Below are 27,543 nucleotides of genomic sequence, written 5' to 3'. Positions count from 1 at the left end.
TGCTACCTTCTTCCCTCTCTTCTCCATTCACTCTTGCCCACCTGGGGCACCTCCTTACCCTACACCTGCCCACCTGGGGCACCCCCTCTGCAGTCTTCCCTTCTTTTCTCCCTCCTTGCAGATCCGTCTTCTTCATTCACACAGCTCTCTCCTCCCATCCACCCTTTCTAGCGCCCCTTGTATTTACAAGCACAACGGGCTTTAAATCTAGTCTATATAAATAAATAGTCTAGCCAAGGGGTAAAGTTAAGAACATCTTTATTCAGATTCAAAAAGCACAACATGGCATTCCCTTCTCTCCCCCTTTGTCTGGCAAAATGCTTGCAGGCAGGAAAGAAGTGATCTGGACCCACGTCTTACCACACAGTTCCCCCCCACAGATCTTTGCTCCGCGGCCTACTAGCGACCGATGATTCAAGACTCCTCAACGGCCCCTGGAATGATTTGTTTTCACAGCCCCTCTGAAAGCGGCTTGGAATGTTTTTGCATCATGTGGTTTTGGGACAAGTTTTGGAAAACTATCCCTCACTCAGGAGAATAAGACTGTCAGAAGCCTCGAGGGGGCAGAGGCTGGTTCTCACAAACTATTGCTTTCCAGAATTTCTTCTTTTTTTTAAAGGATCCTAAATGTGGTACAAAATGCAGAATGGAGACAGCAGGAAGCAGGAAGTCTTGGAGGGCCAGATAGAAAATTACCAGAAATGCTGTGGCCTTGGGGGGCGGGGGGGAGAGGGAATCCATTTTTTCATGTCTTTTTCCTCCAGGAAACGACCCCCCCCCCACACACACAACATTTTTGGGAGAACGGACAAATCAATGCAATTATTAGTACTCTTTACAACTTGAAGGTCACTTTGGGGACATAATATGCAGCGTGCATGAATTAGTTTTTAGTAAAACTCTCACGTCAGATACAATAAAGGAGCGGCCTATTTGGAAAATGAAAACAAATTTGGACCGACTTTTTAAATTGCTATTTTTCTTGCTGTTACAAATGGGACTGCAGGGTCCAGAAATGTATGCCTGCACTATAAGGAAACTCTTTGGCCAGTTTTTGACAGCAGGCAAAAAGAAAAAAAAACAAAGCAGAGAAACCACGAACCCAACAAATCTCAGCCCGTCGCTTTATCTCCCCTATCCCCGCTTCCTCTTCCACAGCACAAGCATCGGAGAGGCCAGAAACAGACCCAGATGAAGACCGCAAACAAAAAGGAAACTGAAACCATTTCCCTTCTCCCGGCCGCTGCAGAGCCCTTGAGAGACAGAAATGCATCTTTCTCTTGCATTTGAGAATTGCATCCTCAGTATTTTCTCAGGGTCTGAATGTTCCAGCATTTGCTTCTCGCCACAGGAACAGCAATGAGTCGATACATTCAGGGGTAGTCAAACTGCGGCCCTCCAGATGTCCATGGACCACAATTCCCAGAAGCCCCTGCCAGCAAACGCTGGCAGGGGCTTCTGGGAATTGTAGTCCATGGACATCTGGAGGGCCGCAGTTTGACTACCCCTGCATTACATAGTCGTAAAAAAAGGTCTTCATGCTACATAGTTTTCAGAAATCATATTGGAAGGTTAAATATATGAACACCTTGTCATAAACAGGTTACTTATCACCGAAAAGAACATATGCCCGACGCCATATTTTTTTCCATCTTTCCAGAAAAAAATAACAGATCTCCCCCAATTTTCCCATTTCCACCCCCCTCCCCGGCCTTCTCATCTCCAGCCATTAAAGCAAATCTGTGGCTTCTCTCTAGAGAAGACCAAGCAGGACAGAGGTGGCCCACTTATTCCAGCCTCCCTCCAAACAGGTAAAAGAAACTGGCAAGGATCCCCGCGGCCAGGATCAGGTAGTTGCTCTTGACGCTGGAGGCTCCGCTGACGTTGCAAAGGGAAGACGTGCAGCATTTGACAGAGGCGGCCAATACGCCAATGTTCACCCCACCATGGGGACAAATTGGAACGCAGCCTTTGCTGATGGACTGGCTGGAGTAGCCACCTGGCAGGAAGAAAAGAGAGGGTTGAGGAGATTTGCAAACGAAATACACGAGACGCGATCATGGGCTGATTATGTGGTTTGCTGCTGGTGATTTGGTGAAGAGCTGAGGTTGGGAGAAAAGGAAGAGTGCGACGAGGAATCCCATAGGAGCACACTCCTTCCGGGCAACATTGTGAAAATGTGCACATCCACCTTTTTGAGCCTGCAGGCGTTTCTGGAATTCTGGCCACAAAATGGCTGCCCAGGGAGGCAGAGACCATCACAAAATGGCTGCCGAAGGAGGCAGAGGCCATCACAAAATGGCTGCCCAGGGTGGCGGGGTCACGCATAACTCGCATAGTAATTCTTCAACATTCCAGGCAGAAGCTCTGCCTAACAGGAAGCCTTTTAAAAAGAGCACATTGTTTCACGAATGTTCTTGCTTATGCACAGCTCAAGTTCAGTCACGATTTTTAAAAATCTCCACAACCAAAAGAATCTCTAATGGCCAATCAGAAACAATAACGCCAACTACCCGATTTTTAAAAACACTTGGCTGACACCAGGAAAGGTGCTGGTGGACCCCTGGTGTGATTTTATACCCCAGTTTTCACTGAGTCTCAAAGTGGCTTCCAATCGCCTTCTCTTTCTCCTCCCCACAACAGACGCCCTGTGAGGGAGGGGAGGCTGAAAGAGCCCTGATATTACTGAAGAAGAAGAGTTGGTTCTTATATGCTGCTTTTCTCTACCAGATGGAGTCTCAAAACGGCTTCCAATCGCCTTCCCTTTCTCTCCCCAAAAAAGAAACCCTGTGAGGTGGGTGGGGCTGAGAGAGCTCTGACAGAAATTCTAGGTTAGAACAACACTATCAAGGCTGTGACTGGCTCAAGGTCACCCAGTTGTCTACATAAGGACGAGTGGGGAATCAAACCCTGCTCCCCAGATTAGAAGCCACCCCTTTTAACCACTCCACCACGCTGCCTGATTAAAAAACAGATAAAAGGTTTATTTAGGAATTAACATATGTGATAGGAACGAGGACAGTCAGAGAGGGGGGCGGTCCTAAGTACATCTCTGGCTGAAGGAGGGGGTAAAGCCGAGTGTGGCACTTTCAAGAAGAAGGGGGGAAACCGCCCGAAAAAAAGCAACCTGGAGACAGATAAGGGATGACACTTAACAGGAACTAGAAGGTCCTGGCCTCGCTATGCCATCTAGGTGCCTTCTAGCTGCCCCGTGTGAGATTCTCATCTCTCCTTGTGTTTACACCAGACACGGCCTTTTCCAGCTCTTTCAGGAGTCCTTGCTGGCCCAGGAAAGCTCCTCCCCTGCCACAATGTTTGTGAGTGGCTCTGGCTCTTTTTGATATGGAACATCTGCTGGCACGGTCCCTGTACCAGAACTGATAACGGGCATGACGAGGCCTGGCACTGAGGTGCCGCTGCCAGTCTTCCAAGGCTGCTCCCACCCTCTGGAGAGCAGGAGCAGCCCCAGAAGACTGGCATCCAGGAACCCCAATGGTGAGGAGGGGAAGGGAGTGGTGACTGGGGGAGTCTGAGCATCTGAAAGGGGGGAGTGGGATTCTCGCCCCTCATATAGATGTTCCACGTAAGGGGCGAGAACCCTCATCGGCAGATTTTTCTGCTGCTCCAGATAGGCTAACAGAACCACCCATCATGCTCCATCTGAAGAAGGGAGCTGTGACTCACAAAAGCCCCTCCCCTGCCACAGATGTTGTGAGTCCTGAAGCTGCTCCTGGCCTCTGGCTCTGTTCTCCTGCTACAGACAGACTAACACGGCCGCCCAACTTCTGCAGCATTCATGTCCAAGGCACGGCACACAGAGGTCACACAACCTTTTGGGCTGAAGGCCACTACAGAAATGGCTCTCTGCGGCATACGGTGTGAGCACCACCCAAACGAGGCAGGACTCTGGTCCAACCCAGCAAGGCAGCTCTTACATGCCTAGGAAGCCTGTAAGTGTAAAAGAAAAAGGCCTCCTACCAATTCCTGCAAAGAGCCTCTTGTGGCACAGAGTGGTAAGGCAGCAGACATGCAGTCTGAAAGCTCTGACCATGAGGCTGGGAGTTCAATCCTAGCAGCCGGCTCAAGGTTGACTCAGCCTTCCATCCTTCCGAGGTCGGTAAAATGAGTACCCAGCTTGCTGGGGGGTAAACGGTAATGACTGGGGAAGGCACTGGCAAACCACCCCGTATTGAGTCTGCCATGAAAACGATGGAGGGCGTCATCCCAAGGGTCAGGCATGACCCGGTGCTTGCACAGGGTGTACCTCTACCTTTACTTACCAATTCCTGCGCCCATGTACGTGGTAGCACAATAGTTGTCGGAGTCTGAACACCACTGCCATCTCCAGCAGCCCCAGTTGGATTCTGCACCATCACACCACCAGCACACCAGCGAAAAAGCTGCAAGACAGATCCCCCCCCCCATAAACACACATTAAAGGCATGATGAAATTTCAGTTGTCTGAACCGCGAGGAACAGGGTGGACTCCGGCAGGGGGGTTCAGCCACCGAGGGGAGCAATCCCCTCCAAAATCATTTTCTATTATTATTGTGTATTTATTTCTCAAATTTCTATGTTGCCCTTCCCCAGAAGCTCAGAGCAGCTTCCAACAAACAAATACATATCGATACATTCAGATTAAAACCTTTACATGAGCTTTTGTCAACCTTTTGACCACGGAGCAGCTCCTGACATAATTTTTCAGACTTCGCGGAACCCGGAAGTGAGGTCACGCCTCCCTGCCATACCCCCGGAAGTGATGTCACCAGAAGCTAAGGTTTATGGGATTTTACTGTGTTCTATTAGAGCCCGGATAACCCACCGCCATCCAGCATGTCCAAGAGCGGCAGGGAATAAATCAAATAAATAAATAAACAAAATAAAAATGACATCACCACCGCCACATTAACGGGCAGGCTTGAGGAGGACTGAGGGGGAGACAGGAGGTGGTTCAAGGTGGGAGAAGGCATGCAGGCCCCACCCCGTCCCCAGCACAGAAACTATGTGAGAACTCATTCATGCGCGAGAGGGGGAAGGGGGACCATTGGTTTTGGCAAAGTACTTTGGAGCAGAAAGGTTGCAGACCCCCAGGGGTCCACGAATACCGGGTTGGGAATCCCTGGTTTAATTTATATTTAAACCAATTTATATCAAAACCTGGGAGCTCCTGCCCTCTCTCCTGCCCTCTGGGAGGAGGGTATAAAGTGCTGTGCAGATGTTAACTATACTACATCCAGATGTTATTGTGTCTATAGGGACAATAGTAATTGTTAGCGTTCTGTGGGCCTCAACAGCCATCATACAGGCCCTGCAGAACTCTTTTAGATCCCACAGGTCCTGATCTCACTCGGAAGAGTGTTCCACCAGCCTCATCCGATCCTCAGACCACACTAGATTTGTACTTGTGTCACCTTCTTTTAATGCCAACTTGGGAGCCAATTGTTTTGGACTAAAGAGCAGGGGAGACACAAACAAAGAGTCCGGGAGAGAAACAAGGTGGTACAGGCAGGCTTGTCAATAAGGATGGTATTTCATGAGCATGCTGTTAGGCAGGTGCTGAAAGGGGAACAAAGCATTTCCACATTTCAACAGTTACGCCCAGAAAGGTTTCACGCCAGCTGCCGAGAAGCAGAACGCAGAGAACCGAATAAAGGCAAATGGTTTTGAAAAAGGCATACAGGTCTGAGAAAACGTTTTTCTCAGAAAATAAACTTATTAAGCATCGTTGAAATCAAAAAGTGTTGGTCTCAGAAATGATGTAAAGAAATGGGGAGGGGGAGTAAAAACCACATGCAGATTTTGGGATCTGCCTTAAATAATATTAAAGTGTTTTGGCTCCTACTCCTTGGTTGAAACAGGAGGCCGAGATAAATCCAGAACGGCGTTTCGCCGTTAGCCCAGCCTTTCTCAACTTCTTCACCACTAAGAAACCTCAGAAGTGGCGTGATCGTGCAGAATATGGCTGGGATGCATAGCTGTGGGCACAGCCACCCAGGTCCCCTCCCCTCCCCACCTCCAAGGTCCAGGGGAGAGAGAACACATTCCCACACATCAAAAGCATCCCAGGCGGAATTCCTAGTGCAACCCACACTACCCTAAATGAGCTATAAAGTTTTACAGAATGAAAAGCCGAGAGAACGCAACAAATGACAAAAGTAGGAATACACGGTTTGGATGAGACTTAAGATTTGGAAACACACATGCAGCCTTTATATCACTGGTGGGCAAGGACGTCATGCTGCAGCTGACTTATGGTGACCCCCACAGGGTTTGCAAGGCAAAAGATGGCGGTTTGCAATTGCCTGTCAATTAATAGCAACCTTGTACTTACTTCCCTTGCTGGTCTCCCAACCAGAGCTGACGCTGCTTAGCTTCTAAGGTCTCATGAGATCAGCTCAGCCTGGGCTATGCAGGCCAGGGGTAGTCAAACTGCGGCCCTCCAGATGTCCATGGACTACAATTCCCATGAACCCCTGCCAGCGACCACTGGCAGGGGCTCATGGGAATTGTAATCCATGGACATCTGGAGGGCCGCAGTTTGACTACCCCTGATGCAAACCTGAACTTCGTGGGTCATCTCCCATACAGGTGCTAACCAGTATTAACCTTGCTTAGCTTTGAGATCTGACAAAATCCAGCTAGCCTGGGTCATGCAAGTCAGGACAGACTTCCCATGGCCCATCCCCAAATAGTAACAATGCGAAAAGGGAGTGGTCCAGATCCATTCGGTTGTGTCTGTCTACTCAACTAGCCCTTTTCTTTGCAGGAGCCCCACCTGACAAGGGAAGTTTTCCCAACATCCTTCCGTAATAATTTTCTCCACTTTGGCCCCTTGTCTCATTTGCGGCCATGCTTACATACATCAACCAACTCTTACACTGGACATTTGGATAAAGCAGGGTCCTTAACCCCCAAAAAGATTTATTTGTCTTTAGGGCATCACGGGAGCCGATTGGGCTAAAAAAAAGAAGGTAGAGCAAACCTATTTATTCATCTGAAACACAACTGTTGATACAGATGACAAATAACTATATGCAAGCCAGGTCTTGAATGGAGCATAACGAAACAGGGATTTAAAGAATTCACCCAAACGTGAATTCATGCATTTAGAAACACATCCCAACATGTAAAGGCAGTGGTAAAGCCGGCGAATGCAGTCTTGGGCTGTCTCAACAGTGGCCCCACATCAAAGTCACAAGGTGTCATAGTCCCACTACTGTATATCGCATGGGTCAGACCTCACCTGGAGTACTGTGTACAGTTCTGGAGGCCTCACTTTAAAAAGAGGTGGACAACATGGAGGTGCAGAGGAGAGCAACAAGGATGACCCTGGGGCCTGGGGACCAAGCCCTCCGAGGAAAGGCTGAGGGACTTGGGAAGGTTCAGCCTGGAGAAGAGGAGGCTGAGAGGGGACAGGATGGCTCTTTTGAAGGATTTGACTCGGAGGAGGGCAGGGAGAGGTTCCTATTGGTAGCGGAGGAGGACCCCCAGTAATGGCTTTAAACTATGTGTCGAACACCAGCTAAGAATCGGAGGGGGGGGGAATTCACAGTGAAGAGTAGTTCAGCAGTGGAATTGGTCGCCTAAGGAAGTGGTAAGCTTCAAGCAGCAGCTGGACAGATCCTTCTCCTGGATGCTTGAGGCTGATCCTGCACTGAGCAGGGGGTGGGACTAGATGGCCTTCATGGTCCCTTCCCACTCTGGGATTCAAGGAGTTCAGTTAAACAGCGGAATGGGCTGCCTGAGGAGAAGGGGAGCTCCCCCTCACTAGTGGTCTTCAAGCAGCAGATGGACAGAGCCTTCTCTGGATGCTTTAAACCGATCCCGCATTGTACAAGAGGTTGGTCTCTATGGCTTCTTCCAACTTTATGATTCTATAAACTACATTGTGATTCTAACTGTGCAAAGTCAAAGATAGTGGATGGATATTTACTTTTTATTTCACAGGGAGGGGCTATTCTGCCCAAGAACAAGCTGATCTTTCTTCTAGAAAGCTCTGAACGGCTTGCCTTCATTAAAGCGTCCTTGCCAGTATTTTTTTAGGTATAATGAGGTGCTGACAAAAGTAGCCCCTCGGAAATCCAGAATGTGGCCTCTTCCTTGGCTTGTTTCAGATTTCTGCAATGCCAACCCTGCAGCATTAAGAGTAGTGATTCTCAACCTTCCTAATGCCACAACCCTTTAATACAGCTCCTCTTGTTGTGGAGACCCCCAACCATAACATTATGCAAGAGTTCTTTCACAGAAATTAAACTGAAACTGATGAATGGCGTGAAGATTCATTCTTCATGACTGTCTATAAATTGTTTTTTCCCCAGAGTTCCTCAGTTCACTTCTGCCTCTTGTCCCACCATGCCAATTTCACACTTTTCCGCTGCTCCAGACAGACGAACGCTCTATCTCGATCTACCCCGCAAGGCTGTTTTGTGGATGGCACACCCCACCCCACCCCCACCAAGCTGCTTGCCCTGCCACGACCCCTGTGAAAAGGTCGTTCTACCCCCAAAGGGGTCCCGACCCCCAGGCTGAGAATCACTGTTTGACCAACAAAGTTTAATTCTGAGTATAAGCTTTTGTGTGCAAACTCTGCCCTTTTCAGACCAGCGGTTCTCAGCTGCCCCCAAGAAAGGGACGAATGACCCCTCGAGGGGTCGCGACCCCCACGTTGAGAACCACTGCTTCAGACCAACAGGGCAACCCACCTGAATCCAACTTATCCGGATGTGTAGCCTCTTCAAGTCCATCTTTGCTAAAGGCCGATGTTTGACCTTTAGTCTCCCAGTGGTTTGGAGGGAGTTTCAAAACCCGACTGGTTTCCTCTAACTAGCCACTAGCCCCCAGGTGCACAAGAGCCTGGCTCATTGTAGTGCAGGGGTAGTCAAACTGCGGCCCTCCAGATGTCCATGGACTACAATTCCCAAGAGCCCCCTGCCAGCGAATGCTGGCAGGGGCTCCTGGGAATTGTAGTCCATGGACATCTGGAGGGCCGCAGTTTGACTACCCCTGTTGTAGTGCTTGGGAAAGTTGGATTCACAATTCCTTGACTGGTAGCCAGCACTTAGAGAACAAGATGCGTGTCCAAGAGCCAGCGGATAGGAGCTTAGCCTGCTATTTCTGCATCGCTTATCCAAGTCTCCTGGTAAGCAAACTTGGATTTTGCGTTTCGTTTCCTTGGGATTTCCGCAAGCCTCAGAATTACTGGCTGGAGCCCCAGACACAGTATGAAAAGAAGCTATTAAGCTGTCATGAGTCACAGCTCACTTCTGCCAATGCCCGGAGGCTAGATCCAAACCCGATTGAAGCACACAAAAGGGGAAAGGAGAGGCAGGAGCCGGCCTTAAAGGGGCCTGAACTACAAGCTCTTGGGTCTGCTAGGAGAACGCCAAGTAATGGGATCCAGGCAGCTATATCTGGAACGGAGGCAAGCAAAGGGCAAGTGGGTTGGATCCCAGAGATTTGCCCCACCCTAGAAGCCAAAGAAACATTCCCCCAATGCAAAATGCTTCCAAGGGACATGCCTTTTGCCAGATGAACCTGTGTACAAAGAGATCTGTCCAATTCATTCCAACGGGCTCAGTCACATTGCACAGGTAAAGCAAACTAGATGGCCTCTACTCTCAAGTCTTTTCCCCCCACTTTGTTAGATTTGCCAAGAAAATGCCTTTAAAACCTCATGGGAGAAGGTGTTCACGCCATGTATGTTCACCTGTAACACAGCCTTCCTTCACCTGTTGAATTTCCACCTTTCACTAAAGCAGTTAAAGGCAGAAGCTGGAAAGGTGGGGGGGTCGCCTTCCATTGGCAGCACCAATCAGAACCATGTTACATCACTGGCAGTCTTCAAGCAAAGGTTGGAGACACACTTTTCTTGGATGCTCTAGGATGCTTAGGGCTGATCCTGCGTTGAGCAGGGGGTTGGACTAGATGGCCTGTGTGGCCCCTTCCCACTCTATGATTCTACATGTGCTTTTGCCATGGTGCTTTGATCTGTCTTTCTCTTCCTGTATGGGCTTTTGATCTATTGTTATCGACTAGTGTAGGTGTGAGGGACACATGGGGATTTACAGCCTCTTGGATGGGTGAGAACAGCCATCTTCTCCCACGGCCCTGAAGACTGAGAGGCACCTCCAAGCCATGTCAGGGCTGTCCACTTCATCAACAAAGTCTCTTTGTTCCTAAACTGAGAAGGGGGGGGGGTCAAAGGCAAAGGGCTGCCTGTGGACTACAAAGCCCATGAGGCCCTGCCAGCACTTGCTGACAGGGGGCTCATGGGTATTGTAGTCCATGGGTGTCTGGAGAGCCAGTTTGGCCACCCCTGGGGTAATCCTTCCCAGACCTGGATCAGCCTGGTTAGTCCTTGGAGAGGAGACCACCAAGGATCGCTATGTAGAAACAGGTTTATGTCAAAACAACTTGGATGGTCCTTGAACGGAAGGCCCAGAAGGAAGTCCTGGTTGGCTGCCCAGAGGCAGGCAATGGCAAACCACCTCTGAACGTCTTTTGCCCTGACCTGGATTGGCCAGGCTAGCACCATCTTGTCTGATCTTAGAAGCTAAGCAAGGTCAGCCTTGGCTACCACTAGAATGGGAGACCCCAAGAAAGGTAAGCCGCCTCTGAATGTCTCTTCCCTGCGGGGTCCCCAGAAGTCAGCTATGGATTTTCTACTGTAATAAACTGTAATCCTCTCACTCTGGGCCTTTTCGCGAGGAGCATCCCGCAGGATTCTTCAATAAGCAGGGGAGGGAATGAGAAATGTTTGCTGGCTGCGGATTCTGCCCCTATGAACACCTTGCAGGGCCACAATGAGCCAGCCAGCGTAGGAGCAGCGGCATAAAAGTGAAACCAGTAACATGTCACAGAAGTGTTTTACCTTCCTGTTTATATTTTTCTACATTTTGGTTTTATCCTGAACCTTTTTGGTTCTTGGATTTTACACTGTAATGAATTGTACGCTGATTGTGATGTTCACTGAGATGGCGGTATACAAATTAAATAAATAAATGAATTGCTACCCCAGCCCTTTCCACCGCCACCAATTCTTCCAGGGCTGGAATGATACCAGACGCATCTGGGCAACTGAGGTTCAAATCCCGCACTGGTGTCGTGGAAGCTGACTGAGGGACCATGGGCCAATGACACGCTCTCGGCCTAACGTCCCTCGCAGGATCGTTGTGGAAATAAGGAGAGGGGAATGACAGAAGCTGCTTTGGGTCCCACTGAAGAAGAAAGGTGAGGTATAGGAGAGATTCAGGTGAGCTACTGTGTTGGTCTGAGGCAAAACAAATTTTGAGTCATCGCTCAACATTCGAAGAAGAGTTGGTTGTTCTATGCCGCTTTTCTCTACCTGAAGGAGTCTCAAAGCGGCTTCCAGCTGCCTTCCCTTTCCTCTCCCCACAACAGACACCCTGTGAGGTGGATAAGGCTGAGAGAGCCCTGAGATTATTGAAGAAAAAAAGTTCGTTCTAATATGCTGCTTTTCTCTACCTGAAGGAGTCTCAAAGCGGCTTCCAGTTGCTTTCCCTTTCCTCTCCCGACAACAGACACCCTGTGAGGTGGGTGAGGCTGAGAGAGCCCGGATATTCCTGCTTGGTCAGAACAGCTTTATCAGTGCTGTGACTAGCCCAAGGTCACCCAGCAGGCTGCAAGTGGAGGAGGAGCGGGGAATCAAACCCAGCTCACCAGATTAGAAGTCCACACTCCTAACTGGGACACCGAGGTGGCTCTCTAAGGCGGACAGAGTTGAATTCTGGGCACCAGGCTTTGTGTGCATGTGCACTTTCTCCAAATACAACACAACAAAACTTCCTCAACCATTTCATAAGGGGGGGGGGGGGCACCAGGAAATGCTGGGTCTCTTCTCACTTTTGCCCAGAAAGGAATCTTTGTTATTCTTAAAGGGGCCACTGAACTAAAACAGGCCATTCCCGACAAATTCATACCGGGATTTACTGCCATTTACTTGTATTTGCATGCTAATTCATTGCCATCCAGGGGTCTTGTTGTCCTTAATCCAATCACAGCTATCATCGCCCAGTTCTTGGGAGCCGCCTTGGTGCCCTGGTTAGGAACAGCACCCTCGAAAACGGCAAGCTGCATTTGATTCCCCACTCCACCTCCCCATGCAGCCCACTGGGTGACCTTGGGCCAGTCCCTGTTCTCTCAGAGCTCTCTCAACTCCACCTCCCCCCCCCCCAGGGTGCCTGTTGTGGGGGCAGGAAGGGAGGGGAAGGGGCTAGGAAGCCACTCCTCTGGGCAGTGAAAAGCAGGATGTGAAGGCCAAATCTTCTCCTTGGCCTCCAGCGGTGACCCAGCGGGGTGTCTCTGCAGATGTCCATGGCCTGCACTTCCCCTGAGCCCCGGCCAACGCGGCCAGTGGGCAGGGGCTCATGGTGCTTGTAGTCCAGGGGCCTCTGGAGAGCCACGGTCCGCCTCCCCCCCCCCCCCGTCGTGTCAATTTCAGCTCCGCACCGGCGCGCGCGCACCGCTCCTCGGCCGGGCCGGAGGCGGCTTTGTTCGCGGCTCCTGCCGGGCCTCCGGGAGACGAGCCCGGGAGAGGCGGCCCCTGGGAGCCGGGCGCCGGGGGAGCCGCGCTGGATCTCGACCAGCCTCCAAGCCGCCGGGGGGGGGGGGGAGAGAGAAGGGGGCGTCTCCCGCCGCTGCGGACCCCCGCCTTGCCCAGCCCCCCCCCCTCGTAGGAAGACCCCCCAGGGCTGGCCGGCATCCGGGGGGTGTGGGGGGGCGGAGGGGGGGCCCTGGCGCCTGCGCCAAAGCCTGCGAAGGAAGGGCAGGGGCGCAAGGGGCGTCCGGCCGGCCGGCCTGTCTCCCTCCCTCCCTCCGTGGCCCGCCGCGGCCGCTCACCTCCCTGCGCGCCCAGGAGCGCCGCCAGCAGGATGGCCGCAGCCGCCTTCATGGTGGACGGGCGAGTGAGTGAGTGAGCGCAGCCTGCCTCTCGTCCGTCTGCTGCTGCGGGGACCCCGGCGGGCTGTGGGCGCCGCAGACGGGCAGGGCGGGGAAGGGAAGGGACGGACGCGGCGGCGGCGGCGGGCCAGCCCCCGGCCAGCCCCCCACCCACTCAGCCCCCCTCCCACCCACCCAACCACGTGGCGCCCGCTCCGCGAATCCTCGCGCCCTCCGCCCACCCACCCGCCTCCACGGCCCTTCGCTTTCGTTTCTCCGCGGGACGCGCAGTTCTGGGAATCCGCCCCCCCCCCCCCTGGCCAGGCCAGCGGCCGCGCTCCTGCGCCCCCACGATGGGGACCTGGATGGAGCAGCCTTGGGCCTCCTCCGACGGGGCTCCTCCTCGGCCCCTGTGCGTCGGGCAGGGATGCTCCGGCCGCCTGGTGTTGGGGAGAGCGCGGGGGGGGGGGGGGTTGGGGTCCGGACCTCTTCAGGGCCCCTGGCCTTGGGCTCCAACGCGTGGCCCTCAGCGTGGGCTGGGATGGGCCTTTCCCCTGCTCCAAGAGGGCTTGCCTTCTGTGCGGGGCAGGGATGCCCCGTGGCTCACCGCCGGGGGATGCAGGAAGCCCCAGGCAGGAAAGACCTCCGCCGGAGACCCTGGAGAGCGGCTCTGAGGAGCAAATAGAAGGCAAAGAAGCTGTTTTTTATAGCCCGCTTTTCACTGCCCAAAGGAGCCCCAAAGCGGCTTGCAAACCACTTTCCCTTCCTGGGAGGTGGCTGGGGCTGAGAGAGCTCTGAGAGAACTGTTCTGTGGAGAAAACGGCTCTAAGAATAGTGACTGGGCCAAGGTCACCCAGCTGGCTATGTGGAGAGGAGTGGGGAAGCAAACCTTTCATGATCCAAACTGACCTGGAAGACTGACCTGCTTCCTGATCCCAAAGTGATAATTAGCGTTACTCTGGCATGCGTCAGCTTGGGGTGGTGGTTAAAGATGATGCTCCTACTCCTCCACAGGCAGCCAGCTGGGTGACCTTAGGCCAGCTACAGCCCTGTGAGATCAGTTCTCAAAGCAGTTCTCTCAGAGCTCTCTCAGCCCCACCTGCCTCACAGGGGGTCTGTTGTGGTCTCCCACTGGTGTTGGGATTTCATTCTTAATGTCAGATGTATTAAAATAATAAAACGGTGTCCTTGGACTACCATCAGCTGCCCGGGACGTTCTCTCACCTCTAGCTCCCTCACACTCTCCTTCTTCAGCTCCCGTTCATTCCGAAACAGGCAACTTGGAGAGAGAGGCAAGGTTTGTCAACCTCCAGGCGGGACCTGGAGATCTCCCAGAATTACAGAGGCCAGTTCCTCTGGAGAGAATGGCTACCATGGAAGGTGGAGTCTAAGGCACGGTATGGCATTCTGCAAGGGGTCAGACTAGATGACCTTGGGGGTCCCTTTCAACTCTATGATTCTATGATTTTATACCCTGTTGAGCCCCTTCCCCTCCTCAACCCCCAAATCTCTAGGAATTTCCTGACCTGGAGTTGGCGACCCCAGGAGAGCCTCTGAAATGTTAGACATCAGAAGCCTTGCGAATTCTTGCCGCAGCAGACCACAGGGCTAACCCTCCGGGGTGGTAACTGGACTCTTTATCTCTCACCGTCACTTTTAGGCAGTTGGCAGGATGTGGAGCCCTCTGAGGAATGTGATTTTCGGTTTCGTTTACGGCTGGAAAGCCTCCCTTGCCAAGGCACAACCCCAAGGAGAGGATTCCAAAAGGATTGCCTCAAGCGTCCTTGGAGCGGCAGGAGAGTCCCCAGGCCATCTGGAGGAGCTCCAGCACCAAGAGCCAAGGGCCCCCTGAGAATGTGCAGAGCACTTTCTCAGGGAATTGCAACGGCTTTTGAAAAAGGAGCCCCAGGAATTAAGTCCACCCTGAGAATGTGGGAAGCTGCCTTTCTTCAAGTATTTAAAAGGCTGCCATGTGGAGGATGGAGCAGAGTTGCTCTCTCTTGCCCCGGAGGGACGGACCAGAACCAATGGGATAAAATTAATTCAAAAGAAATTCCATCTCAGCATCCTGAAGAAGTTCTTGACCGTTAGAATGGTTTCTCAGTGGCTTCCTCGGGAGGTGGCGGGTTCTCCATTTTTGGAGATTTTTAAACAGAGGCTGGAGAGCCATCTGACGGAGAGGCTGATTCTGTGAAGGCTCAAGGGGGTGGCAGCTGACAGTGGATGAACAATAGGGTTGTGAGTGTCCTGCATAGTGCAGGGGGTTGGACTAGATGATCCAGGAGGTCCCTTCCAACTCCAATTCTATGATTCCCTGACAATATCCTGCTTGTTTTAAAACAATTTTAAAAACAAAGGTTTTCCAACCCTGGAAGAATGTCAAAAGGGTGGTCATTTCCTGTGCTGGCTTCAGAGAGGAAGGGTTGACGCCCAAAAAGTCTCCTCCCACCTCTGATCTTGTACATCAAAAGCTCTTTGGCAGCACCTGCTGTAAGAGGAGCAGAGGTCCTTTTGATATGTGGCAGTCCTCTGATTTGTTTACCATGATTGGTTCTTTCCCTGTGATCTGCTTGTTGATGGCAAAGAACTGAGGCCTGAACAAGCTAAAAAAAAACAAAAACAAATCTAGGACTGCCAACTTGCATAGGAGATCCATCTGATTGCGGGGGGACCCGTGCTTCAAATTTTAGTACTATTGGGATTAAGAACATCAGTACCCAAGAAGAGCCCTGCTGGGTCAGGCCAGGGAGGGTCCATCCAGTCCAGCCTCCCGTCTCACCCAGGGGCCAGCCAGTTCCTCTGCAGGGCCAGCCACAGGGCAGAGAGGCCGAGGCCTTCCCCTGAGAAGACCCCCAGAAGAGCCCTGCTGGGTCAGGCCAGGGAGGGTCCCTCCAGTCCAGCCTCCCGTCTCACCCAGGGGCCAGTCAGTTCCTCTGCAGGGCCAGCCACAGGGCAGAGAGGCCGAGGCCTTCCCCTAAGAAGACCCTCAGAAGAGCCCTGCTGGGTCAGGCCAGGGAGGGTCCCTCCAGTCCAGCCTCCCGTCTCACCCAGGGGCCAGTCAGTTCCTCTGCAGGGCCAGCCACAGGGCAGAGAGGCCGAGGCCTTCCCCTGAGAAGACCCTCAGAAGAGCCCTGCTGGGTCAGGCCAGGGAGGGTCCATCCAGTCCAGCCTCCCGTCTCACCCAGGGGCCAGCCAGTTCCTCTGCAGGGCCAGCCACAGGGCAGGGAGGCCGAGGCCTTCCCCTCAGAAGAACCTCAGAAGAACCTCTGAAGAGCCCTGCTGGATCAGGCCAGGGAGGGTCCCTCCAGTCCAGCCTCCCGTCTCCCACAGGGGCCAGCCAGTTCCTCTGCAGGGCCAGCCACAGGGCAGAGAGGCCGAGGCCTTCCCCTGAGAAGACCCTCAGAAGAGCCCTGCTGGGTCAGGCCAGGGAGGGTCCCTCCAGTCCAGCCTCCCGTCTCCCACAGGGGCCAGCCAGTTCCTCTGCAGGGCCAGCCACAGGGCAGAGAGGCCGAGGCCTTCCCCTGAGAAGACCCTCAGAAGAGCCCTGCTGGATCAGGCCAGGGAGGGTCCCTCCAGTCCAGCCTCCCATCTCACCCAGTGGCCAGCCAGTTCCTCTGCAGGGCCAGCCACAGGGCAGAGAGGCCGAGGCCTTCCCCTGAGAAGACCCTCAGAAGAGCCCTGCTGGGTCAGGCCAGGGAGGGTCCATCCAGTCCAGCCTCCCGTCTCACCCAGGGGCCAGCCAGTTCCTCTGCAGGGCCAGCCACAGGGCAGGGAGGCCGAGGCCTTCCCCTGAGAAGACCCTCAGAAGAGCCCTGCTGGGTCAGGCCAGGGAGGGTCCATCCAGTCCAGCCTCCCGTCTCACCCAGGGGCCAGCCAGTTCCTCTGCAGGGCCAGCCACAGGGCAGGGAGGCCGAGGCCTTCCCCTCAGAACAACCTCAGAACAACCTCAGAAGAGCCCTGCTGGATCAGGCCAGGGAGGGTCCCTCCAGTCCAGCCTCCCAACTCAAATAGGGGCCAGCCAGTTCCTCTGCAATCAGAACTGCCATGCTGAGGGGGGGGAGGGGGGCCTTCCACTCCAGCTCCCAATCCTAGCTCCCGATGCATTCTTGGATACACCAGACTTTGCCCCTAGTAAAAAGCATAAGAGAAGCCACGTTGGATCAAGCCAATGGCTCATCCCTTCCAACGTGTTAGGCAGTGGCCACAACATAGGTGTCCTCAGGAAGTCCCCCAGAGGGCCAGAACTCCAGACGCCCTCCCTCCCACTGTGCCCAACCAAGCACCCAGAAGCATAGTTGGACTAGATGACCCAAGAGGTCCCTTCCAACTCTATGATTCTAGAGCATCCCTGCCCCAGACAGAGTGTTGTCCCATTGATGGTAGCCTCTCATGGCCCTCTGCTCCATTTGTTTGTCCAAAGCCCTCTTGAAGCTATTTGTAGCTGCCACCACTTCCTGTGGCGGCTGTACATTCCGCGGGTTAATGCCTCTTTGGATGAAGAATGGCTTCCTTTTCTCTACAACAAAACAAAATCAGAGTCCAGGGGCACCTTTAAGACCAACAAAGGCTTATTCTAGGCGTGAACTTTCGAGGGCAAGCACTCTTCCCACTGTCATGTAAGGAATTCATAGTCTGTGGAAGAGTGCTTGCACTCAAAAGCTCACACCCTGAATTAATCTTTGTTGGTCTTAAAGGTCCCCTGGATTCTGATTTTGTTTTGTTGTGCTGCTTCAGACCAACATGGCCACCCACTTGAATCTTCTTTTTCTCTGTTCTAAGCCTACTGCTCTTTAATTTCCTGGTGGACCCAGGAGTTCTTATATTGCGAGATGAGAAAGGGCGAAAAGGACATTCTTTCCTCCACCTTCTCTATCCCTTGCATAATTTTGTAAACATTTATCATGACACCTGATATGGATTATATAGGTTTGTGGAACACAATTGAGTCATACACACACTTTAGCTACAGTCTGTGCAGGGTTCATTTTTGGGTCAGACAGAGTGCATTTTAAGCTGCTGTAACACCATGTGTATAAAGTTATTTCTTTATCTCTGAAGGTAACCTTGAATTTGTCAAAAGTGGAATGTAGCAGCTATAATTGCTACAAAACAGGGGATTTATAGCACCTAACTGTAGTACCTCTCTCTATATAAAAAAAAGATATGAAATAAGATATATTCGTCGGTGATAGGTTAGACTGGGAGCCCTCCGCATAACCCAACGTTAGAGCAGGGGTAGTCAAACTGCGGCCCTCCAGATGTCCATGGACTACAATTCCCAGAAGCCCCTGCCAGCATTCGCTGGCAGGGGCTCCTGGGAATTGTAGTCCATGGACATCTGGAGGGCCGCAGTTTGACTACCCCTGGGTTAGAGGGACGGATAGGGAGTGAACGTCAGGATACCTCATGATGACGTCACAAGGTCTTAAAAATGAGCCGCACTGATGCAGACTTCAGAGAATGCTCCACTTGGCTTTCTCTCCATGCTTGCAAACATGTATCCTAAATAAACCCTCTTGCTGCTTAGCTGTCTTTGTTGTGGTCTTGTAAATTTTACACTGCGTGGTCCATAACACACCCCTCGGTCATTGGTCCCCCAAGCAAAAGAGCCCTAACCCTTTACCCTCTCTTCAGAGGGAAGGTGTCCCAACCCCTCTCTCATTCCCGCATCGTTTCCAGTGCTGTCCTGTCTTTTCGGAGGTGCAGTGAACGGAACCGTACACAGGATCCCAAAGGAGGCCGCCCCATAGATTCATACAGGGCCATGTTGAGACTGGCTGGTTTGAATTCAGTCCCCTTTCTAATAATGCCCCGCTGAGCATGTGCCTTTTTGATTGAAATCTTCAGCAGTTCTTGCAGGATCAACCTGGCAATTTTGGCAGAGGCCCCTGAGCCTCCATCTTAAAGGAGAGCTTGCCTCTTGTTTAACTCCCCCCTTCCAAATACTTCCAGCTGCTTTTCCCACAGAGGACAAGCAGGCAAGGCCTTTTCTGGGGTGGCCCCCAGACTTTGGAACAGCCTCCCTCTGCCGAATCACCAGGCACCTACATTATATGGTTTTTGGCCCCTGGGGAAACCACATCTCCCAGGCCTTTGACACTGTGTGCTGTCCTGCCAGGGAGGGAGGGTGGTGGTGGTGTAATGTTTTTAAATGCTTTAATGTTTTCTAGATTATTTTATTCTGTATTTGTGACCTGCCCTGTGACCTCCCAGTGAAGGCGCATCATGATGATGATGATGATTATGATGATTCGATTTATTTCCCGCCACTTCCTACAGGCTCGTGGCAGGTAACAGTAGTCTTAAAATCCCCCGTTAAAACTCCCACTAAAAGACTTTAAAAAAATACCCAACATGGCGGAAAATGCCATTCTCCCCCTACCCAAACAAGGGCGTTAGGGGATGGAGGGTAATGGTGTATACTTCAGACCCCGGGGGGGGCAATGTTCTTCCTCGCCAGTCCTAGCCTCAACTATAGCCCTGGCGGAAGAGCTCCATTTTACAGAACAGCTCCCGCAGGGCCCGTAGCTCACCCGGGAGCTCATTCCACCAGGGAAAGTCCTGGCCCTGGTTGAGGCTAGGCGCACTTCTCTGGGGCTGGGAACGACCAATAGATTTCCCCCCCGTAGAGCGTAAATCCCTCCATAAGTAAACGAATTGCATGCTTCTGTCAAACATGACGGCAGAGTCTAGTTGACACAGCTGCAAAAGCAAAGACACCACACTGGGTTCGGATGGTCTTCTCTTTGTATTTATTTACCTGTCAAGGTTCAGAGAGAATTCAGTGGGGAAAAAAATGTACAGCGAGGGAGGACAGAAAACACCAGGTTCCAAAGGTCTGAACAAAAGGCTTCTTCTAGGTCGCTTATGCCGCATCCCTGTATTCCCCGTGCTTAGTCAACCATCTCACAAGGGTTTCCCTCCTGGTAAAGGCAAGCCTTATTCGGCATGGTGAATTTCTTTACTTGGACCCTGGGTGGGGGGAATACTTTGGGATGAGCAAAAATAATAATTTTCCCATTCTTTTTTCTTTTTAAATGAAGGACTGCATCTACGATGCAGTCTCGAGAGGGCAGTATTGCAGCTCAGAACGTGGGGGGGACGGGACTTCCAGCTGCTTTCATTCTCTCAGCTGGCGTTCATTCATTTCTGCGGTCACAGGACAGGCTATTCTCAGTGCTGGCTTTGATCCCCCTTCAGGTTTTGTTGCAGGATAGCCCGGTAACTCCTTAACACAAGTGGATTTTCTTGATTTCCTTAATACCGTTGGTTCCCAGTGGGAAGCCCTGGGGAGGAGCTAGAGTTCCCAACCTCCAGGTTGAGCCGGGAGTTAGAGCCGATCTCCAGACCAAAGCAATCCATTCCCCTACAGGAAACAACCGCTTGGAAGCCCGGAGGACTCTGCTTGAGCTCCCTCTTCCCCCCCCCCCCCCGAGTTCCACCCTCCCCAAATCTCCAGAAATTTCCTAACCCTGAGCTAGCAACCCTAGCAAGGAATGCTTACTCAGATGGTGAGCAACCCGGAGTGTTTGCCTAAAAGGCAGAGCAGCCTACGTGCAGATGAGTTTGGAGGGGTCCGTTGTGGGGGAGTGGGCTCCCAACCTGAATACCTGGTGGTGCAGACCCATGTTCAGCACCCTGAGAGGTGCAGAGGCTCAGAGGCATGGTCAAGAGTAAGTTCTTAACGTGGGGAGGGGTCGGAGCTCCTCTCTGCAGGAGAAGCCGTGTCAGCCCCTCGTGACCCCCTCACAGCTTGGCTCCGAAGATGTACAACAGACTGGCCAGGGTGCCGACAGCCAGTATGGTGACGCTGCTCTTCACGCTCGCAGCCCCGTTGGTGTTGCAGAAAGAGTTCTCGCAGCAATTGATGGAGAAAGCCAACACACCCAGATCCACGGCTCCTTTGGGGCACGAGGGAGAGCAGTACTTGGAGATGGACTGGCTGTGCTTTTCACCTGCATGGGAAAGCAGAAGGGAGGGGAAGGAGGTGAGTATGGCACAGCCGGTTAAGGCTAGAACTGAAGCCGTCTTGGTCTGAAGCAGTAGAACGATGTTGGAGTCCAGGGGCACCTTTAAGACCAACAAATGCTCATCTGTAACCATGATGAGTATATAAATAAAAGGGGTAAGGGCTCCTGGGAGGAGTTGGGAGTTCACAGATATGGGCCAATCAAGTCACTCATTGGAGCCTGTATCCCTCTGATTGGCCATCCACCCAGAAGCTGCCCAATCAAATTAGAACTCCATCCCCAAAACCATCCCTTGACAGTTCTGCCACTTCGTTGAAGTCTCTGGCTGATTAGACGGAGGCAGTTTGTGTGTGGGGGAAACAGGCTGCCCCCCAGTGCCTCCCCCTGCCCGGGAAAGGCCTGTTGAGGCTTCTCCAGTCCTTGCCTGGCATGCCCAGGGCTGGGGTGGGGGGCCTAGCACCCATTGTTTTCAGAAATACAACGGGCTTTCCTGCTAGTACCCCCAATAAAACTTTAAGGTTTCCTTGGACTCAGACCTTGTTTTGTTCTTGGGACAATAAGGGTTGTTTGCCACCCAGCCTGTGGGTGAAACACTTTATTGGGATTAGTGTGTTGCTCCACATCATAAACTCTTGTGTGCATGTACCCAGTATCTGAGAGAACTGTGTAGTGAGAACAGCCCTAGGAGAACTGTGACTGGCCCGAAGTCTCCCAGGTGGCTGCATGTGGAGGAGGAGAGTGGAATCAAACCCGGGTCTCCAGATTTTTTTTTTTAATGTCCAAAGGAGTCCCAAAGTGGCTTCCAATTACCTTCCATGCCTCTCCCCACAACAGACACCCTGTGAGGTCGGTGGAGCTGAGAGAGCTCTGACAGAACTGCTCTGAAGAGTTTTCAGAAAAGTAAATGCCCCAGCTGGCTGCATGGGGAGGAGCAGCGAATCCAACTCCGTTCTCAAAATTAGAGGCCCCTGCTCTTAACTCCTGCCCCACGCTGGCTCTCACTTGCCAGTCCTTCTGCGATCCTTTTAGGGAGAGATGCAGATACCGGCTGTGTGCAGAGTATGCGCTCCAGCCTGTGCGCCTGGCTCACCCCTCTCCCAGGGACCGAGAAGAGTCCTGCCCAACCAAGCCACCCAGAGAACCACAGTGTCCCGATCCTGATCAGCTGCTCTGTTTTGTCCCAATTCAGTAATATCCGGGCTCTCTCAGCCTGGCGGGTCTGAACAGGTCCCATGCCAGGTAGGCATGGGGCTCGTGGGAATTGTAGTCCATGGACATCTGGAGGGCCACACTTTCCCCACCCCAGCCCGAGGCGGTTCAAGAGAGACGGCAAGGTGGAAATACCTACCAATTCCTCCCCCAAAATACTTTGTGACACAGTATTTGTCTTCTTCTTCACACGTCTTGATATAGAGGCACTCCCAGTTGGATTCCGCGTTCTCACAGTGGAAGCACTTGAGCGAGGACACTAAGAGAATCAGGCACAAGCACACAGAAAAGCCGTGAGACCCCCGTTATGCAACAGGTACATCTGTTATGTATTCTCTCATTTCGCAATTTATATACCGCCTCTGGTGGTTACCCACCTCAGGGCGGTTTACAGAGACTGTAAAAGAAGAGTTCACCTGGATAAAAGCCACACTAAGAATGACACGCAACCACAATTTATTCACTGTTGCATCGGCCCTAATGAGTGGGATCAAGTGAAAGCCAGCAAGATGATCATTATTAGATGAGGGAAGGAGGGCAGAGGGCGCAGGAGGGAGGGCCGGCCGGGATTTGCTCTCGTTGTGGTCCAGCTGTTATCGAGTGGGACTCAGCCAGAAGGGCTCCGTCTTTCAGGCCCAGCAGAACGCAGAAAGTCCTGGCAGGGCCCTGACCTCACTCGGGAGCTCATTCCACCCAGCAGGAGCCAGGGCCAGCGAGCTTTCTGGGGGACGCATTCAGAGAGGCAGTCCCTCAGGTAGGAAGGGCCCAGACCCCGCAAGGCCCTGAAGGTCAGAACCAAAACCTCAAAATGAATCCAGAATTCAGCCGGAGGCCCATGCCGCAACTCAGGTCATTCATGGGCTCTCCACGGCATCCGTGTGAGAAGGTGGACAGATGCATTTTGTGAATTGTGTCCTGCATTGTGCAGGGGGTTGGACTAGATGACCCAGGAGGTCCCTTCCAACTCTATCATTCTATGATTTTGTGATTCTATGCTCTTATGCTTGCTTTAGAGCCTCTTGTGGCGCAGAGTGGTAAGGCAGCTGTCTGAAAGCTTTGCCCATGAGGCTGGGAGTTCAATCCCAGCAGCCGGCTCAAGGTTGACTCAGCCTTCCATCCTTCCGAGGTGGGTAAAATGAGGACCCAGCTTGCTGAGGGGTAAACGGTAATGACTGGGGAAGGCACTGGCAAACCACCCCGTATTGAGTCTGCCATGAAAACGCTGGAGGGCGTCACCCCAAGGGTCAGACATGACTCGGTGCTTGCACAGGGGATACCTTTACCTTTACCTTTATGCCTGCTTTTCACTACCCGAAGGAATCTCTATCACCTTCCTTTCCTCTCTCCGCAGCAGACCCCTAGGGCTGAGGGAGCTCTGGCAGAACTTCTCTGCGATAACAGCTCTAACAGGATCATGGCTAGCCAAAGGTCCACCGATGTGGACGAGGAGGAGTGGGGAATCAAACCGGCTTCTCCAGATTAGAGGCTGCCGCTCTTAGCCGCTATGGCAAGCTGGCTCTTCGGGCCAACACAGAGAGGGTGAAACTGCATAGGAAGGGCTTTGTTTTTCTGAGCATCTCTCCAGAGGACTTTTAATGACAGCCTGTGTGATCTTGCATCAGGGTCAGGAGAACAGCTGCACGTGATTGCGGAGGAAAGACGGCTGTGAAGCAACAGAGCGCCTTATGCACAGAAAGACACAACAAGCCACAGGGTGAGTCACGGGGCGCTCCAAGGCGAGAAGAACTCCCAAGCTCAAAAAGACGTGGATCCTTTACGTACCCATGGCTTAGTTTGGTCACTGATGGAATCATGTGCTCTTGAACACATGAAACTGACTTATACCAAATCAGACTCTTCATCCATCAGGGTCAGTATTGTCTACTCAGGCAGGCAGCTGCTCTCCGGGGTCTCAGGCTGAGGGGTTTATTTTACATTATCTACTGCCAAATCCTTTTAAACGGGAGATGCCGGGGATTGAACCTGCAACCTTCTGCCTGCCAAGGAGACACTCTGCCTCTGAGCCACTCTGCCTCCGACGGGTACCTTGATAAACTGAAGCTTTCCTTCTCTTCCCAGTTACCAACCTCAGTTTATTCAGGAGGGCACGACGAGTCGCAGTTTGTGGAAGATTTCTGTCTGCAATTGCCACATGAGAGGAGGGAGGGAGGGAGGGAGGGAGGGAGAGCATTGTGGTTTTGCCCTGCACACCCACACCCCTGTTCAGCCAAGACAGCCCATGAAACACATCCTCTTCTGAGGCTCTCCGCAGCCTCCCTAACCACACACTTCATTATCCTCTGATAATTGTGCATCCACAAAATCACATTCTTCATTATTCCCTGTGGGAGCCTCCTCCCCTGGAGACTCAGGAGTCGGGTGCCTCTTCTGTAGGATTTAATTGGGGTAGTCAAACTGCGGCCCTCCAGATGTCCATGGACTACAATTCCCAGGAGCCCCTGCCAGCGAACGCTGGCAGGGGCTCCTGGGAATTGTAGTCCATGGACATCTGGAGGGCCGCAGTTTGACTACCCCTGTGTGTCAGCAATGCCCTTCCTCCCTCTACGACGGACAAACAGACCGGTCCCTACCTCAAGGACACATGGCCCTCAGAAACCACCAAGGTGAGAAACCAGTGGGGGGACATTTCCACCTCCCAGGGCAGCAATTCTCTTACAAAGGGATTCCAAGGGGAGTCTGCTGATCTGCAACTGATAACGAAGATAATGAAAGCGATAAGGGCATCTCAACTACCTCCACTGTCCGAGGTCAACAGCTGCCGGCGAGACGAAGGTGTGGCAAGAATGCAAGGGGAAACCTTCAAGGAGCGGTTTGGGGCCCGGGCAGCCCATGGGAAAGCTCTCTCCTAAAAATCACTGAGCCCAGGAAGTTCTCCTTCTTCTAGGGTCGCCAGCCTCCAGGTGGGGCCTGGGGATCCCCTGGAGTTGCAGCTCATCTGCAGGCTACAGAGGTCAGTTCCCCTGGAGAAAAGGGCTGCTTTAGAGGGGGGACTGTATGGCATCGTACCCCACTGAGGTCCCCGTCCTCCCCATCCCCGATTCTCCATTTCACCCCACCCACCCCCAATACCCTCCTGGTGGCCAGGGGGAACCCGGCAACCCTCCCTCAAACAGAGGGTCGTTTTTTCATTACCCACCCGCTTCGGAATAAACATGCATTCGCTGGCAGGGTCTCATGGGAATTGTAGTACATGGACATCTGGAGGGCCGCAGTTTGACTACCCCTGTTCCAGGGGATTCCCCGATCCTGCCTGGAGGCTGACCTCCCTCTTCTGCCTAGAGAGAAGGTTCTGAAGATTTCTTCCCACCCTGAATAATGCAGTGGTTTGACCCTGCATTCTGCCCCCTCCAATATTTTCTGGAGTCCCAGAATTAGATTTCCTCCAGCTCTTTTCTTCTTTTCCTTTCGGCACACGCTACACAGCTGTGAGAGAAACCCTCAACCTGCTCTATACGTGATCCAGGGCAGACCTCAGAAATCTTCCCAGACCTGACTGCCAGCGGTGTGTTCTCTTCTGCAAACGGCCCTCCCGACCACAGAAGCAGCCTCCCCCCCTGCTCTGGAAATCCCAGCGGAGGGGACCTCCGTTTCCTGCAGGGCTCAGACGAGCTCTCTCTCCTGTCCGGGCTGGAGACTAGAAAGCCTAGAGCTTGTTACAGCCCCTCCTTTCTGCAGAATCTGATTTCTGAAACTGCTGCATGCTCAGTTTGGGACTGGCAGCGTCATGCAGAGAGCCTTGCTGCTGGAAATGCCATCGACATCAGCCTGCACCCCACAGAGCATTCCACCAAAGGGTGGCTACCCCATGGTGCTAGGGGGGGAACTGCAGAACCAACTGGATGCCCCCCCTTGAGATTTCAGATTGGGTCTCCCAATGAGTTTCCTGACCCATGCTGTTTTGCCCAGTGGGACCATGAGCTGCAATTGGAACCCAAGTAGAGATAGAAGACTTCTTTCCAACGTGCAGAAGACTGAATCCTGGTGGGAACTGGTTCTGATCCAGAAGATGGCGCACGGAGGAAGTGAACAGCCCTACCCGCCCGCAGGTACAGATGTTTTGTGCAATAGAAATGCTTCAGGTGATTCATTTCCAAATCTCTGGTGTAACATCTAGTGTGGCCCTGATTGACTTTGCTTATTGGAGAAATGACTGTCAGCTCTTTGCAGCAGGGATCTCTCTGTTTTGTCGATCCGTTTTGGGCAGGGAACCGATCTTGGTGTGCTGTGGAAGAGTAAAACCCAATTCCAGCAGCACCTTAAAGACCAGCCCCGTCATTCCGCACACATTGGATAATACAGTTTGATGTTTCACACAGGAAAATCCCGCCATAAAAGTACCTTGAAAGTGCAACATTTATCCAGCATGTGCGGAATGTGCCAAGATTTTCTAGGTACAAAGTTTTGAAAGTCAATATCACCGAAGTACCTGAAGAAGTCAGCTTTGAAAGCTTACCCCCTCCCCCCAAAGATCTTCTTGACCTATAAGATGTGACTAGATCCCCAAATCTTGTTCTTTTTTGTTGACGGCTCACAACTTCCAACTAGGATGGCACCTCTTAAAGTGACCTCTGTTTGCCCATTCCCCCGCCTCGTAATTTGGTTTTCAGCCCACACTTTCTCCAAAGGTTCCCAGCCTTCCAGGCATGGCTCCTTTGCTTCCATATGACTTCTTTTAAGATGTCCGTCCTTCCTTTCGGCCCCGGGTCCGCATGCGAAGCAGTTCTCTATGCATTATACCCACATATGAATTTTTAATATATGTGTATATTAAACAAAAAGAGAATGCTATGGCAAACAGGAAACGGAACTCCGGATTTAGCAGAGAAAGCGGGGGACCGGCCAAGAGTCACCCGGTGAGCTTCACGGGTGGGCGGGCGGGTGGGCAGGCATTCGAACTCAGGTCTCCCGGAGTTCTCAGCTCCTGTGCCAGCCTCAGCCTTACCTCTCTCCACACACAGGAGGACGGCTATGAAGGCAGCGAGGGTCGGCTTCATGCTGGCAGCGGGGATCCTCAATCAGTCCAAGCGGGCAAACTTCTCCTTCTGAGGAATCTGTCAGCTGCCTACCTGGTGTCCTTTAAGGACTGAGTAAACAGCAGAGGAGGGACCAAGGATGTGGGCTGGGAGGGAGGAAGGACATCCAGCCACTCCCCAGAGTGGAATCTAAGGCCAGCCACCAGGAGGCTGCCGGTGCCAACTCTCCCTGGGCTGGTTTGGCTCCAAGAGGATCTTTCTCCCAAGCCCTGAGAGCTGGCAGAAGTCGCCAGGGGTGCCCAGCCGCCTGGCGGCCTGTTGTCACTCAGCTAGACAAAAGGCACAAAGAAAGACTCTTCTCTTCCGGTTGCATCTCCCTTTGGGTCCAAGCTGGGCTTTCACTCCTTGCAGGAGAGGCACGGGCCATTTGTGGGACTGGGAAAGAGCCCCAGAATGTAAGTTGTGCTGGGGAG

At 52.6% G+C, this 27,543-nt stretch overlaps 2 protein-coding genes across 2 annotated transcripts; both read right to left on the bottom strand.

The window, feature by feature from the left end:
- Positions 1 to 241: 241 nt before the first annotated feature.
- Positions 242 to 13,076, bottom strand: LOC143844368 (lymphocyte antigen 6E-like). The gene is made up of 3 exons (XM_077351354.1): positions 12,859 to 13,076; positions 4,281 to 4,400; positions 242 to 1,999 (listed from the first exon to the last, which is right to left on the bottom strand). Exons 1-3 carry the CDS (start codon positions 12,908 to 12,910, stop codon positions 1,788 to 1,790), a joined length of 384 nt encoding a protein of 127 aa, XP_077207469.1. The 5' UTR covers positions 12,911 to 13,076; the 3' UTR covers positions 242 to 1,787.
- Positions 13,077 to 19,635: 6,559 nt separating this feature from the next.
- LOC143844367 (lymphocyte antigen 6E-like) lies at positions 19,636 to 27,185 on the bottom strand. The gene is made up of 3 exons (XM_077351353.1): positions 27,040 to 27,185; positions 22,216 to 22,335; positions 19,636 to 20,852 (listed from the first exon to the last, which is right to left on the bottom strand). The coding sequence occupies exons 1-3, from the start codon at positions 27,089 to 27,091 to the stop codon at positions 20,644 to 20,646; spliced, it is 381 nt and encodes a 126-aa protein (XP_077207468.1). The 5' UTR covers positions 27,092 to 27,185; the 3' UTR covers positions 19,636 to 20,643.
- Between the last annotated feature and the right edge of the window lie 358 nt (positions 27,186 to 27,543).

The sequence above is a fragment of the Paroedura picta genome, chromosome 9, assembly GCF_049243985.1.
Source record: "Paroedura picta isolate Pp20150507F chromosome 9, Ppicta_v3.0, whole genome shotgun sequence".
NCBI lineage: Eukaryota > Metazoa > Chordata > Lepidosauria > Squamata > Gekkonidae > Paroedura > Paroedura picta.
Note: the sequence above shows the minus strand (reverse complement) of the source record. Positions and strands in the feature narration are given on the sequence as shown.